We start from the raw sequence: 12,431 nt of genomic DNA, 5'->3' as shown, positions 1-12,431 counted from the left end.
TAAACTGCTTGAACTCGCAACAAGCTGGATTCAAAATGTTTGAAGGACAAAAGTACTAAAAGGCCTGTCCCTAATATCAGCCTTGTTTCAGCGTCCAAATGGCTTAACTGTTTCCTAAAAATACTGGGCGTGTCACTCCTAATTTTAGGACTCCTAATTTTTTTCAATAAGAGTAATTCACGAAGCATTTTAGCCCTAAAAGTAGCACCTAAGTCTGGGACAGCTTAAAAGTCGTCGAGAGGACTCCTAACTCACTAAGACCTATTCACAAAGGATCTTAAAATGCCTTAGGTGCTGATCCTCCTTAACATGGACAGTTTCACCAACTCAAAAGCATTGCACATAACACTTAAAAGCACACTTATATGTAAGCATATTCATTATGACATTTGTTTCATAATTCATTACATTCATGACAAGCAGGAAGTTTTTTAGAATTACATGAAACAATAATGAAATTAAATATTTAATATTATAGGCATACCTGTTGCCATGCTAGTCTGTTTAAAGACTGCAATGTCAACCCTCTACCGCGATTGTAATGCATACCACCGCCTCTCGCAGTCGTCCGGGTCCGCGACACAAGCGGGAATGCTGCATTGATCTGCAACAAATCCTCTCCCATCAGTGATGCGCGGGTTGATCCGAAATGAGCGGATGGCTGCGGTCACCCGCGGTTGCGAATCATCCAAAAATATTTTTTATGATATTCGGGTCGCGGTCGGGTCGTTTGAAATAAAGATGGCAGTTAACTATTTTAAACAATTACTACTTAAAAAAAAATGCGGGCCAGGGAGCGGGTCGGGTACACTATTTATTTTTTATTTTTTGCGGTCCGAGTTGGGTGCGGGTTGTTTATACGTTGACCCGCGCATGATCATCACTGTCTCCCATGTCTCATGTAGTTTTGCTTGATATCTCAGTGCCGAATTTCCGTTTTATTACGTTTCTGTTTTCCATCACCAACTGGGCCAGCAGCAGTAACTGATCCTGCATCCAGTTGGGCTTTCTTTTCCATTTTGGCGAGTTCATAATCCACGTCATTTAACTATTACATTAGGCTTCTTCAATATGAGCAACATTCCTTGCTTTACGTAGTCTATTTAGGCTAATAGGATGTAACTTAATCAAGCAAGTGTTAATGCAATGTCGTTTTTTATTATTTGGCAATTGGCGGTTTTCATTTGGGTATTAGGCTACCTTAATTTAATTTAATTCACGACTTTTCTCTCTCTCATGACTAATCATCTAATCATGACTTATATATGCATTTCGATGGCATTACTATTATTATTTTGTGTAGGACACAGACATATTTCGATGTTGTAATTCCATGATTTGGTGCGTCTGTGTTATGCTCCGCATGACAGCCCTGTCATCTAACAACCAATCACTGTGGTCATTGCGAGGCAGCTCGTGCATGAGAATTGACGTCATCTGAGCAACGAAGTCACACTCTTAATTTAGGAGTTGTCATTTTTCCTTACTAAAAGTAGGTCTGAAAGGCGTTGTGAATAACTTTTAAGAGAAAACTCCCAGCTAAAATCTTTTAGTGCGATTTAGGAGTACTCTTAGTGGTAAGATAAAATTCTTTGTGAATACGGTCCCAGATGTTTATGACGTCTGTCTTTTCTAAGAAGTAGTTGCATGTCTGTTACATGTTGCATGTTAATCTTGAGCATCTTCTATCCGCACTGCACTGAGAGTTTGTGTCACTATTTAATTTTTTTGCCAGGCTGCTGTGCTTACTCTCAGCCTTTGTGCTTTTCTTTTGAAATTTTGCTAATGTCCTGTTTCTTCTCTTTCTCCATTGCTTGCGCTTCCAACAGCCTTGCGATTTGCGGAAACATCGTAGGAAGGTAATTTAGTGTAAATGTGTTGAGCACAACTTCTGTAACCTTCTTCCAGTATCTGTTTATTTAGAAAAGTACCAAAAATGTTTACATGCAGATGCCTGTTGAATGGTGCGTGCCACACCTACAGATAAACATCAGAATGTATGTTTAACTGTTGTGTTTAAAGACTTCCTGTACAGACCAACATTGTAATTTCATCACTGACTACATTAGCATTAGCAAAGCATTTTGGATTGCATTCAAGATCAATGGATGATGAATATTATAGTGACTAATTTTGTGTCTCAGAGACACTCCCAGTCCTAGTGAATAACAATTTTTTAATTGTCTAATTTTATTAATGATTTTATCAATATTATGTACTATAGTAAACTACAGTAATATTCTGTGGCAACTTTTTCAAGGCTTTGTTAAAAAAATGCACTTCCAAAGGAACAAAATGGCAGCCTCCATGAGTATTACATGTTGGGATTTTTTAAAGGTGACATAGAATGATTGAACGGGGTATTTATCCTTGTTCTGGTATGTGACATATAGACAAAAAAAAAATTTTCTGGTCTGTAATGCCTTAGAAGCTTCCTAAAAACCTCTCTCAGATAGCTCTATTAGGATGGGGGATTTTAAACAAGTGGTTTTGCACCTATTTGGCTCCCCGTACTGGCTTAACTTGCAATCTCATTACTGATTGGCTTACTTTGCTGCCACTCAAAAAATGTAGCCAAATATTTTAAAGTGGAGGGGCAGTTAGATGCCTGTGATGTCATAAGCATCAGTTTTTCAGATTGGGCTGTTTACTGGCTGACATTTCTAAAAAAGGAATTTCTATGAGACTAAGATGTTAAGCATGTCTAGCACTTTTTGTATGTTCGTGAATGCGGGTAGACTACCATTATTCAACAAAGACAAGGTAAAAATGGTTTTTCATTCTCTGTCCCCTTTAACTCTTTCCCCGCCATTGACGAGATATCTCGTCAATCAAGAGAAAACGCTTCCCCGCCAATGACGAGTTATTCTGTATTTCTGCAATACCGCTATTATCCACTATTATCCGCTATTATCCACTATTATCCGCTATTATTCCGCAACTTTTTAAACCCGGAAGTATTGCCCTATGGCAAGTAGGGCTGTCACTTTTTATTCGATATTCGAATATGCATTCGAACATGACGTGAAATATCCGTATTCGAACTATAAATAAACCATCCGGTTTTTTAAATGCCATGTGTAGCGCATTTTTTACAGTAACACCTCGTAATAGGAAGGAGGCTGAGAGTGAGACCGACGACGGCAACTGTGCGCAAGAGAGGGAATCAAATGGGACCAAAATGAACCTCATGTGCATGTCAAGATAGAATTATAGTTTGTATATAAAATGGCATATTGTTTATAGTGTTAAATATTATAGCAGAATATAAGGCTTGTGTTAATACGTTCGCATTATGAAATTAGCATGTATGAAGATAATTTCATCATTTTTACAATGCAATGTAAACGTTATATTAAACAACAACAGCATTTGTCTTGTAAACGGATTTGAAATGATCACGCGCTGACTATTGCGCGTCACATTGACGACAAGTGAGATCTGCTTAAAGCGGTAAGTTTAATTTCATCTCAAGTATCAAAGGGTTTGTGCTCTCTATCATTGAAAACGGGCAAGCAAACAGCACGCGCAGGGTTAATGTACTTGTGAATGATGGCTCACAAACGGGATAGGCTTTGTATGTGTGCTTGTTGTCAATGACAGTTCTGGTTACAAACACGCTCAAGCGCGGGATATGTGTGCTTGTCAATGATGGGCATTAAATCCGCAGAATTCCACGGAGTTTTCTGCCGAAATCTGCGGGCGCGAATTCCGTTTGCGTCTGCCTATATACTCCTGCTGCTATTTAAGTTGTCACGTTATTGTTTGTAACCGTTCTGAATCATTTTTTTATATATATTTAAGTTTGTTATTCATAATAAGTTGATTAATAAGTTAATAACCTGCTATTTCAAACATTAAGTAAAAAGTAATCCAGACAACCCTGTTTATGACTGTCACTGGTAATAATTTTGTGATTGAATCTCCATTACGGTGGGTTTTTGATGCGCATGGGGGGGGCGGGGCCTAGATATTCGAATATATTCGGATACATTGCATAATATTCGAAATCCGTTCGAATTTGATTTTTCTCAAAAGTGACAGCCCTAATGGCAAGCTGCTGCATGTCCGTGTCTGTTTTAAAGATCGCTCTGAATGGGATCTCTATGAAAAGTCCGTCACAAAAATGGAATTATCTCTGCTTTTTGCTCAAAATGTGGTGTTTTTGCAGAAACCTACCCATATTCAAAAGCTGATTACAAAAGAACTACTGAAGGTAGGATGAAACGTTTTTTTTTTTTGTTTGAAAGCAGAGGGTCTGTTCTTTCATTTGGTATATTGTATGTTTATATATTTGAAGAAGAACATTTTCTGGAAGACATTAAACTTTTGTGAAAATCATGAAAAACGCTGGCGCTGGCTGGCAACTTTTTTTAAAAACGCTGGCGGTGAAAGAGTTAAAGTAAAGAAAATATTTCATGTGTTTCTAGCAATGGATTTAATTGTTAGAAGGCAAGTGTAACTATGTCTGTGAAATCCAGTCTAAAGTCTCACAAGTTAAAGGTGCTCTAAGAAAATTCACACGTTTAAGGCCATAAAACATTTTTTGTTTCATACAGTAAACATCTCTACTAACTATCTGCTAGCTGCCTGTCCCCTGAACACACTGTAAAAAAATGCTGTCTATGTAGACAGCCCAGGCTCCACAAACTGCAACAAAAACAAAGTGGTCAAACCTACCACCACGAAACATCACAAAGTGTTCCAGCCAATAAACGACCAGAAGGGTTGGGGGTTGGGCGCGTTTATGACTCTTTCAGAAAGCATGGAAGGGAGGGGAGGAGTTAGCTACGCTTTGTTTTGTTTGACAACACTTCGAACTCCAACAAGAAGTGATGTCTCACAGATTTGCTTAGAGCGCTTTTAATGTAACATCAATAAAGCTTCTTTGATCTTTTTATTTTTTAACCTGAAAGCATTCAAATCCATGAACAAATTTGAGCAGAAATAGCTATTATCTGATGACAGAACTTAAGTATACGTTTAATGATGCTAATTTTTTTTGAGTTTAGTGTGCACAAGATGATAAAGCCACTATCAGATGTGAGACATCTCCTCCATCTACGCCATCATCAGTGAGACTCCACAGAGAGGCACTTCACGCCTCCAGTCATGAGGACATCAGAGGGTTAGAAGCTTGCCTATTTTTCGTATTAATACTGCTGATACAGAGGCACTATAATGTAAAGGCAAAAATGTAATGTGTGTGTGTGTGTGTGTGTAGTGCTGGGCTTCAGGAAGGTCAGTCCAGTAATCCCAGCAGCAGCAACAGCAGCCAGGATTCACTCAACAAAGCTGCGAAGAAGAAAAGCATCAAGTCCTCTATTGGACGATTGTTTGCGAAGAAAGAGAAGGGTCGGCCCAGTCCTGTGGGTAAGGGCAAATCCATCCCAGGTGTGCCATCATCTGTACATTCATACAGCCTCACAGTTGTTCACCGCCATCGTCCATACATCATCTCCACACCACAGCTTCACAGTTATTCACAGCCATCATTTGTACATCACCTCCACAGCTTCAGTTGTTAACAGCCATTGTTCATACTAGTTATTGACCGGTTGACTGGCCATAAACCGGCCGATTTTTTCGGAAGTGTGCCTGCGTGCACAAACTACAGTTTTAATAATTCGCAAACATGTCTTTTGTGTTAAAGTATTTAGAAATCTGTGCGCAGGATGTTAAGATTACAATCTTCAATGTCTGCAAAGGGCAAGTTAATTGTGAAGAAACAACAGTACATTCGCAGGGCTCTTAAGTCTCATGCATTCACTGTAAGCTACATGCTTTTCAGTCAGTTTACACACTCACACCTTGTATTTCTGATAAGACTGATAACTTTTTTGGTATATACAATTAATGGACCAGGCACAGGGAAGTTCTCTGTCAAGTTCATAGCTGTCTTGAGTTTTTCTCGCGCTCCTATGATGTCAATCATTTGGATGCGAGGCGCGCACACGCACGGAGTGAAAGTCAGAAAAGCAAGACCTGATAAATGCGGTAAATAACGCAGGTTTCTTCAATATAGCCAAATTCAATATAGCCATAATTTATTTATTTAAGAAACTCCCCAACTGCTTTGCACTTAGACGCTATAGCTTACCTGAAACTAACATAGAGGCTTCCTGAAATTAATAAAAGACTGGATATGTATTTCATTATAATTGCCATGTAGTACTGAACATCACACACAGCTTAAAATACACGCTGATGGCAAGTTCTGCAATCCTACTGTTTATAATATAGATTTTATTTTAATTTTGATACATTTGTATTTTTTAATATGTAGAGCAATTTATTTCATTTGGATAAATGTGTCTGTCTTTTATCAGACTCACCAATTGTTATAATATATATTTGTGCTGGTCAGTTATTAATTAATAGGTAACATTGAACTGCTACAAAAAAATTGGTGGGGCAGAGGGGCCCCTCCCCTAACGTGGATGTTATCTCACTCCAAACTTTTAAATAAAACTTGAGAACCCTGCGGTCGGCACAACAAACTTGGACAGACATTTAAGCTCATCACCCGATAGAACACAATGAGTATTAAAAGTCTGTTGATAATGGAAAACAGGCAAGACCTTCAAACCTCACTCAACCATCCATGTCATGGTCTCATTTAAACACGTATGTTTGTATTATATGTAGCCTACTGCGGGAGTTTTCAAACCTGTCCTGGAGGACCACTAGTACTGCACAATTTGCATGTCTCCCTCATTAGACACACCTGGTTTAAATCTTCAGCTCATTAGTAGAGCAGGGTTCCCGCGGGGTCTTAAAAAGTCTAAAATTCAGAATGTTAAATTTAAGGCCTTAAAAAGTCTTAAAAACACCCAGATTTTTATCCCAGGTCTTAAATTTAATTTACCCAAGTCTTAAATTTCTTACCTCTGTTCATTCCCGAAAAGCGTTGTCCGCAGAATATAAAATAGTAATTTAAAACGGTGAAGAACTAACTTAATCAGTGGCGGAGGCAGAAAGTGTATGATGGTGGGTAAAGAAACGTTCCGCACTTTGTCATAATCCACGCAAATCGTGCCATAAGTTATATTTCAGGTGTTGTGATCTGACTGTGGGTTTGGCGAGAAACAATCCTTAACTTTAGTTTTGTATAAGCAAAAATCTTTTTCGGGGTTAATTTATAAGCCCGTGGCTTACCTGAGCATTTGCCAGGTTCTGAAACATAGAGGACACAGAAGCGAACAAAAATCAATGCTGCTTTATTGAAAATCAACTTAAACAGTCGGGCCGTCGAGTCACGAGCCACCAACAGCGTGTCAACTTTAGTGTTACACAGTTTAATATTTTAGACTTTAATATTGCTCTCTGCTGCAATGCACTCGAACCTAACGCGCTTTCCCTTCAGCTCTCCACATACATCAGCGATTGGCAGACGGAAAGCAAGAAAGTACCGTAATAAACCATATATTTCAAAAAAGTGTAATTGTCGTCTTTTATGAACAATTCATACTTTTTGATTGCGCAAATGCTTCAGGAGTTACGGTTAAATGAACAGCGGTAGAATCAGAGCCCTTTCGCATAGGCAGGCTGCTGCATACGGCGTTGCCTGGTTTATTAAAGTTAACTGAGCATTACATTCGCAAGTCATAAGCATATTACAACAATTAACGATTAACTAATAATAATAAGCAATGTTTTAAAGTTAATTTCAAAGTTAATATTCTGAAATAAGTCTTTATGACGTATCCATCTTAGAAATGCGACCCTTCAGAGGCTACAGCCTTCGGATTGAGAAACGGTCTTAGTGGATAACGTTAGCAACACATATCAAACAGCCTTTTAATGGTAAATTTCATTTTCTTAATGCAGATTCATCCCTTATTGTGTAATTAGAGAGGCTATTAAACCTGATGGCGGTATATAGTGCATATTTATGCATAAAACGTATGGGTGGAGTGTTTTTTTTTGCTCTGTGATTCTGTATTCATTCAATTAAATGCAATACATTAATTTATTAATAACTTGTTTAATAAAATGCATATATTAATGCTTTTAGGGATTAATAATAATTGAAAGTGATCTTTTGTCCTTTGTATATTTATAAACAGGCACAAGATATATACACAGTCAGTTGTACATTAAACATTATGGGGTGGTTTCCCGAGCAGGGATTAGCTTAAACCAGGACTAGGCCTTAGTTTAATTATGACATATAACTAGTTTAAATAAACATGCCTTACTAAAACCATTACTTGTGTGCATTTTGATGTATTTTAAGATATGTCAGTGCAAATTGTTTTCAAGTTTGGAAAGCTCTTAAAACTAGTCTAATCCCTGTCTGGGAAACCTCCCCTATAAGCTTACGTACTACAGAGTGTGATGCATTTTAAAGCTTTAAAGTTGTATGAGGCAGTGTAAAACTAGGCACAAACCAGCAGCTGACCATACTAACTGATCTAATATTAGTGAATTTTATTTGTCAAAAAACATTGTTGATAGAATTTTATAAAAATACTACTTACACATATTAGTGTGATGTATAAATATTGTAAATCAATGCATTTCAATGCATGACTATTAATTAAGAAAAAGTCACAGCTCTTTGCCTCTAACTCAATATATTTCAATGGCTCACTATGAGCCATTTTAGGGCTTCTATTTTCAGAAGTCTCTTCCTAAAGGGCTAAGGGTAAAATTTGTCGGTGCCAACACTCACGGTCTAATAGAGTTAAGCATAATGTATTTCCATGTATTTTGATTATCTGTTTTAAAACTGCGTTCATTTTATATTTTTCTATAACTGAATCAATAAAAATAGAACGTTTTGAGAATTTCTGAGATCATTTGAATGCTTCTAGTAATGTGTCGTGTTGGTCTTAAATTTTACTCATAATGGTCTTAAAAGGTCTTAAAAAGGTCTTAAATTTAACTTGCTGAAACCTGCAAGAACCCTGTAGAGACTGCAAGACCTGACCTGGGTGTGTAAGGTAACTGAATTGAGGTGTGTCACAAAAGGGAAACATGCAAAATGTGCACTACTAGTGGTCCTCCAGGACAGGTTTGAAAACCCCTGGCCTACTGCACAGTTACTGCTGTTAATTTCAGATGGTTACAGTCATTGTTTTCAATAACCAAAACCAAGTTAAGCCTGTTAATTACCAAATAAACATCTTGTTTATGTATACTTTCATTATTTGTTTGATGCTTGATGAGAATAAAAAATCCATATAGAATTGGCCAATTTGCTTGTAAAAAAAAAATCGATATGAAAATCGACCATGAAAAATAAAGCGTGTGCATCCCTAGTTCATTCATCATCTCCACAGCATCAATTATTTACCGCATCGTCCGTACATCCGAAAATTTGATAAACACAACATGTACATTTGATTTGGAAATTGGCAAGAAAAAATTACACAAACTGTGTGTTCTTCCCCACAGTACCTGTGAAGGGCCCAAAACCAAAAATGTTTAAAACATGCCCTTCTGATCCATTACGGACACTGATTGCCTGATGCTTTGAATTACCAGTTATAATGTTGTAAATGTTACGTTTTTGCAAAGATTGATCAATTTACTTTATACAGCATCCGGAGCTGTGGAGATTACTTTTATATTCCCTGTAGTTTGGACTCTCAAAGACACAACATCTGTACTGAATAATATGAAATACAAATTTGGTTGCAAGGTTTACAAAAATGTTGTATTTGTTCACATTAGTAAATGCATTATGAACAAAAAAATTACATGTTAGTTACATGATGTTAGTTTGAAGTGCATTAACTAATGTTAACGGTTTCAAATTTGATTTAAAATTAAATGCTAAAATTAATACAATAAATAAATAAAATAAAAATTATAATTGATATATAAACTGTTATATATTTTAGATATATTTTTTGGAGGTGGTAAAAAAGGTAGTAAATTCATCTTTATGATTCCTGCATATACCCTGTGTTGGCAATCTGCACTTAAGTGCTCTGCACATTTTGTATGTCTCTTTTATCTGAAAGACTCAGTTCAGTTCATGGAGACCTCTTCTAAGGATGAGAATGTGTTGAATCAGATGTGTTAAATAAGGAAGACAAACAAAATGTGCAGGGCAGTGGGCCCCCACATTAAGAACCACTGATGTAGATGACATGAACATGACTTGATATGCTTCCAGGGGGTGGGTTTTTCCAGAAAGTGATCTGTCTTTTATAAACCTAATAAAACTGAAGACTCTTATACGAAGGATGCAATACTACTCTGTAGGTACTCAAGATTAACATAAAATGAGCATGTGAGCTATAAGAAACAATGTCACCAAAATCTTAAATAGCCTGAAGGTGGTGAAGAAAATTAAAAATAAATTTTAATATTGGGTGAACTAACTTTTAAGTAGGGTTACATGCAGTTACTTTACATGTCAGTACAACAAGAATACTGCAGATGCCTTTATCCCTGCTCCTGGGAAGTTAATGTCCTAAAGAGTTCAGCTCCAACACAAATCAAACAAACTTGAACCACCCAATAAAGGTATTCTGGAAAGTGGGTCCCCAGGAGGTACATTTTATATACATTTTTATGCAAGCACATAGTTTCAGACATCTTATGTGGCAGTCATGGTTATTGGTTAGAGAGTTGGGCTTATAACATGAAGGTTGCTCATTCGAGTCTCATAGCCAGCCGGTAGGTTGCAGCTGAGGTGCCCTTGAGCAAGGCACGTTTACCCCAGTTGCTTGCCGTGCGCTGCCCACTGCTCCGCGTTTCTGTGGGTGTGTTTGTTCACGACTGACAGTGCGTGTGTTCACTCTTTACTGGGATAAGTGACTTTAGTCTTTAGACCTGTCTTTAGTGTGAGTTTTAGTTTTCTGAAAGTCCACATAGCCAGAAGTTCAGTGAACAACCATTTTATTACTAACTGTATAACAAATACTTCTATGAATGAAAACTAGACATGATAATTTTGAAGAAAATGTGTTTGTGAAGTATAACATCACAGTATAAGTAATAAGATTCTAAAAATGTCTGCAAAATATTTTGTTCTGTTGTCCTTTTTTTGTTTTATGTTGAAAAAAATAACTTGCTTATTGTTTAGTTTTAACCTAAATATTGTGACATACCTATGGATCTAAGAAATGAAACTAGTAATCTTTCAGTAACTTCACATGAAATCCATATTAATCCTCTCAGTTTTGAGAAGTTGTAGACCAACAAACGGTTCATTGTTTGCCAAAGGAGAAACTGATTTGTCTTTTCTGATCAGTGATGGCAGGTGGTTCATCTGATGGAGGCAGTTCCCAGGATCCTATGACACTCGCCAAACTCAGTGGACCGACAGAGAAGAACAGAAAACTGCAGAAAAAGTGAGTAATCAAGTCAATAACAGAGTACAGCAATCTATGCAAGTACATATGCATAGAGAAAACCGACTTATGAATACCCAGAGACATAAATATCACTCAAATCAGTCAGTTTTGCAGCTTGATGGATGACATTAGTTTTTTATGGCAAATTAAATTCTTATGTTGAAGGGATTGTTCACCCTAAAAAAGAATGATTATTTACTTTACCTTTGCCTTCCCCCATGGCTTTCTTTATTATTTTGAACCAAAACAGTGTTTTTGTTTTTTCTGTTTACTATGTGAGTGGATTGTGAAGCAAAAGTGTCACTTCACATGACTTGTGTTGTATATTTTAAGTTTCCTGACTAACAAGTTTGGAAAAAACAAACTAAAGCAGGGGTTCTTAACCTTTTTCACTTCAAGGCCCCCCCCACAACCATATTAGATGGCCCCCAACTTACACAGTTTGACGTAACATGAAAAAATACAAAAAAAAATCAAACACTTTTTTTTGTTGCCCCCTCACCCGGTTAAGAGACCCTGAACTAAAGTATTAATCGTTATTTAATGAAATTGTTGATCTGTTCGTATCTCCTTCTGCTCGTCATTTGCATTTATGGATCAGGCAACATGCGTGCATTCATCCTGTTTCGTGCTTTCGGATTTTGAGACTTTCGTTGCGTGGTTTGCATAGGATGATCCACAAACACAGCTGTGCTAAGAAGAGCAGGCACCACTAGGTGGCAGTCTTACTGAGTTTCACACATGCTTGAAATCAGTTGCTTTGCTTACTTAGTAATGGTACCGCCAATGCCAAGCTGGATGTTAGAGAACCATTTCACAATTTATATCACACTTATTAGGCTTTTGACTTAATCAGTATAGAGCAGGGGTGTCAAACTCATTTTAGGCTGAGGGCCGGATGGTAAATAACGCCATGATGTGAGGGCCGAATATTTTTTTTAAACCTTACTGTGCTGATAATTGTGTTAATATTAACTAAACAAACCAATTAATTAGTTTGTTCAGCAAGAAAACTAGAGAAACACACAGCTCGTATGAAACTACATTTCATAAGGTCACACTCATACTGTACATACTATACACACAAATTTACATCTGTACAAAATCCACTGGCCT

The 12,431-nt window shown here is 37.2% G+C and overlaps 1 protein-coding gene across 13 annotated transcripts in view; it reads left to right on the top strand.

The window, feature by feature from the left end:
• The window catches only part of ppfia1 (PTPRF interacting protein alpha 1), a 194,641-nt gene that overhangs the window by 98,632 nt on the left and 83,578 nt on the right, over positions 1–12,431 (top strand). For 10 of the 13 annotated variants that reach the window (XM_073815710.1, XM_073815709.1, XM_073815711.1 and 7 more), the window contains exons 17-20: positions 1,830–1,859; positions 5,013–5,128; positions 5,225–5,394; positions 11,213–11,312. In XM_073815710.1, coding sequence (XP_073671811.1) covers positions 1,830–1,859; positions 5,013–5,128; positions 5,225–5,394; positions 11,213–11,312 — 416 coding nt within the window. The remainder of the gene's footprint in view (positions 1–1,829; positions 1,860–5,012; positions 5,129–5,224; positions 5,395–11,212; positions 11,313–12,431) is intronic. The other 3 variants (XM_065272904.2, XM_065272902.2, XM_065272903.2) reach the window with 2 other exon arrangements.

The sequence above is a fragment of the Paramisgurnus dabryanus genome, chromosome 9 (assembly GCF_030506205.2).
Source record: "Paramisgurnus dabryanus chromosome 9, PD_genome_1.1, whole genome shotgun sequence".
NCBI lineage: Eukaryota > Metazoa > Chordata > Actinopteri > Cypriniformes > Cobitidae > Paramisgurnus > Paramisgurnus dabryanus.
This window is presented reverse-complemented; position numbering and strand designations above follow the sequence as displayed.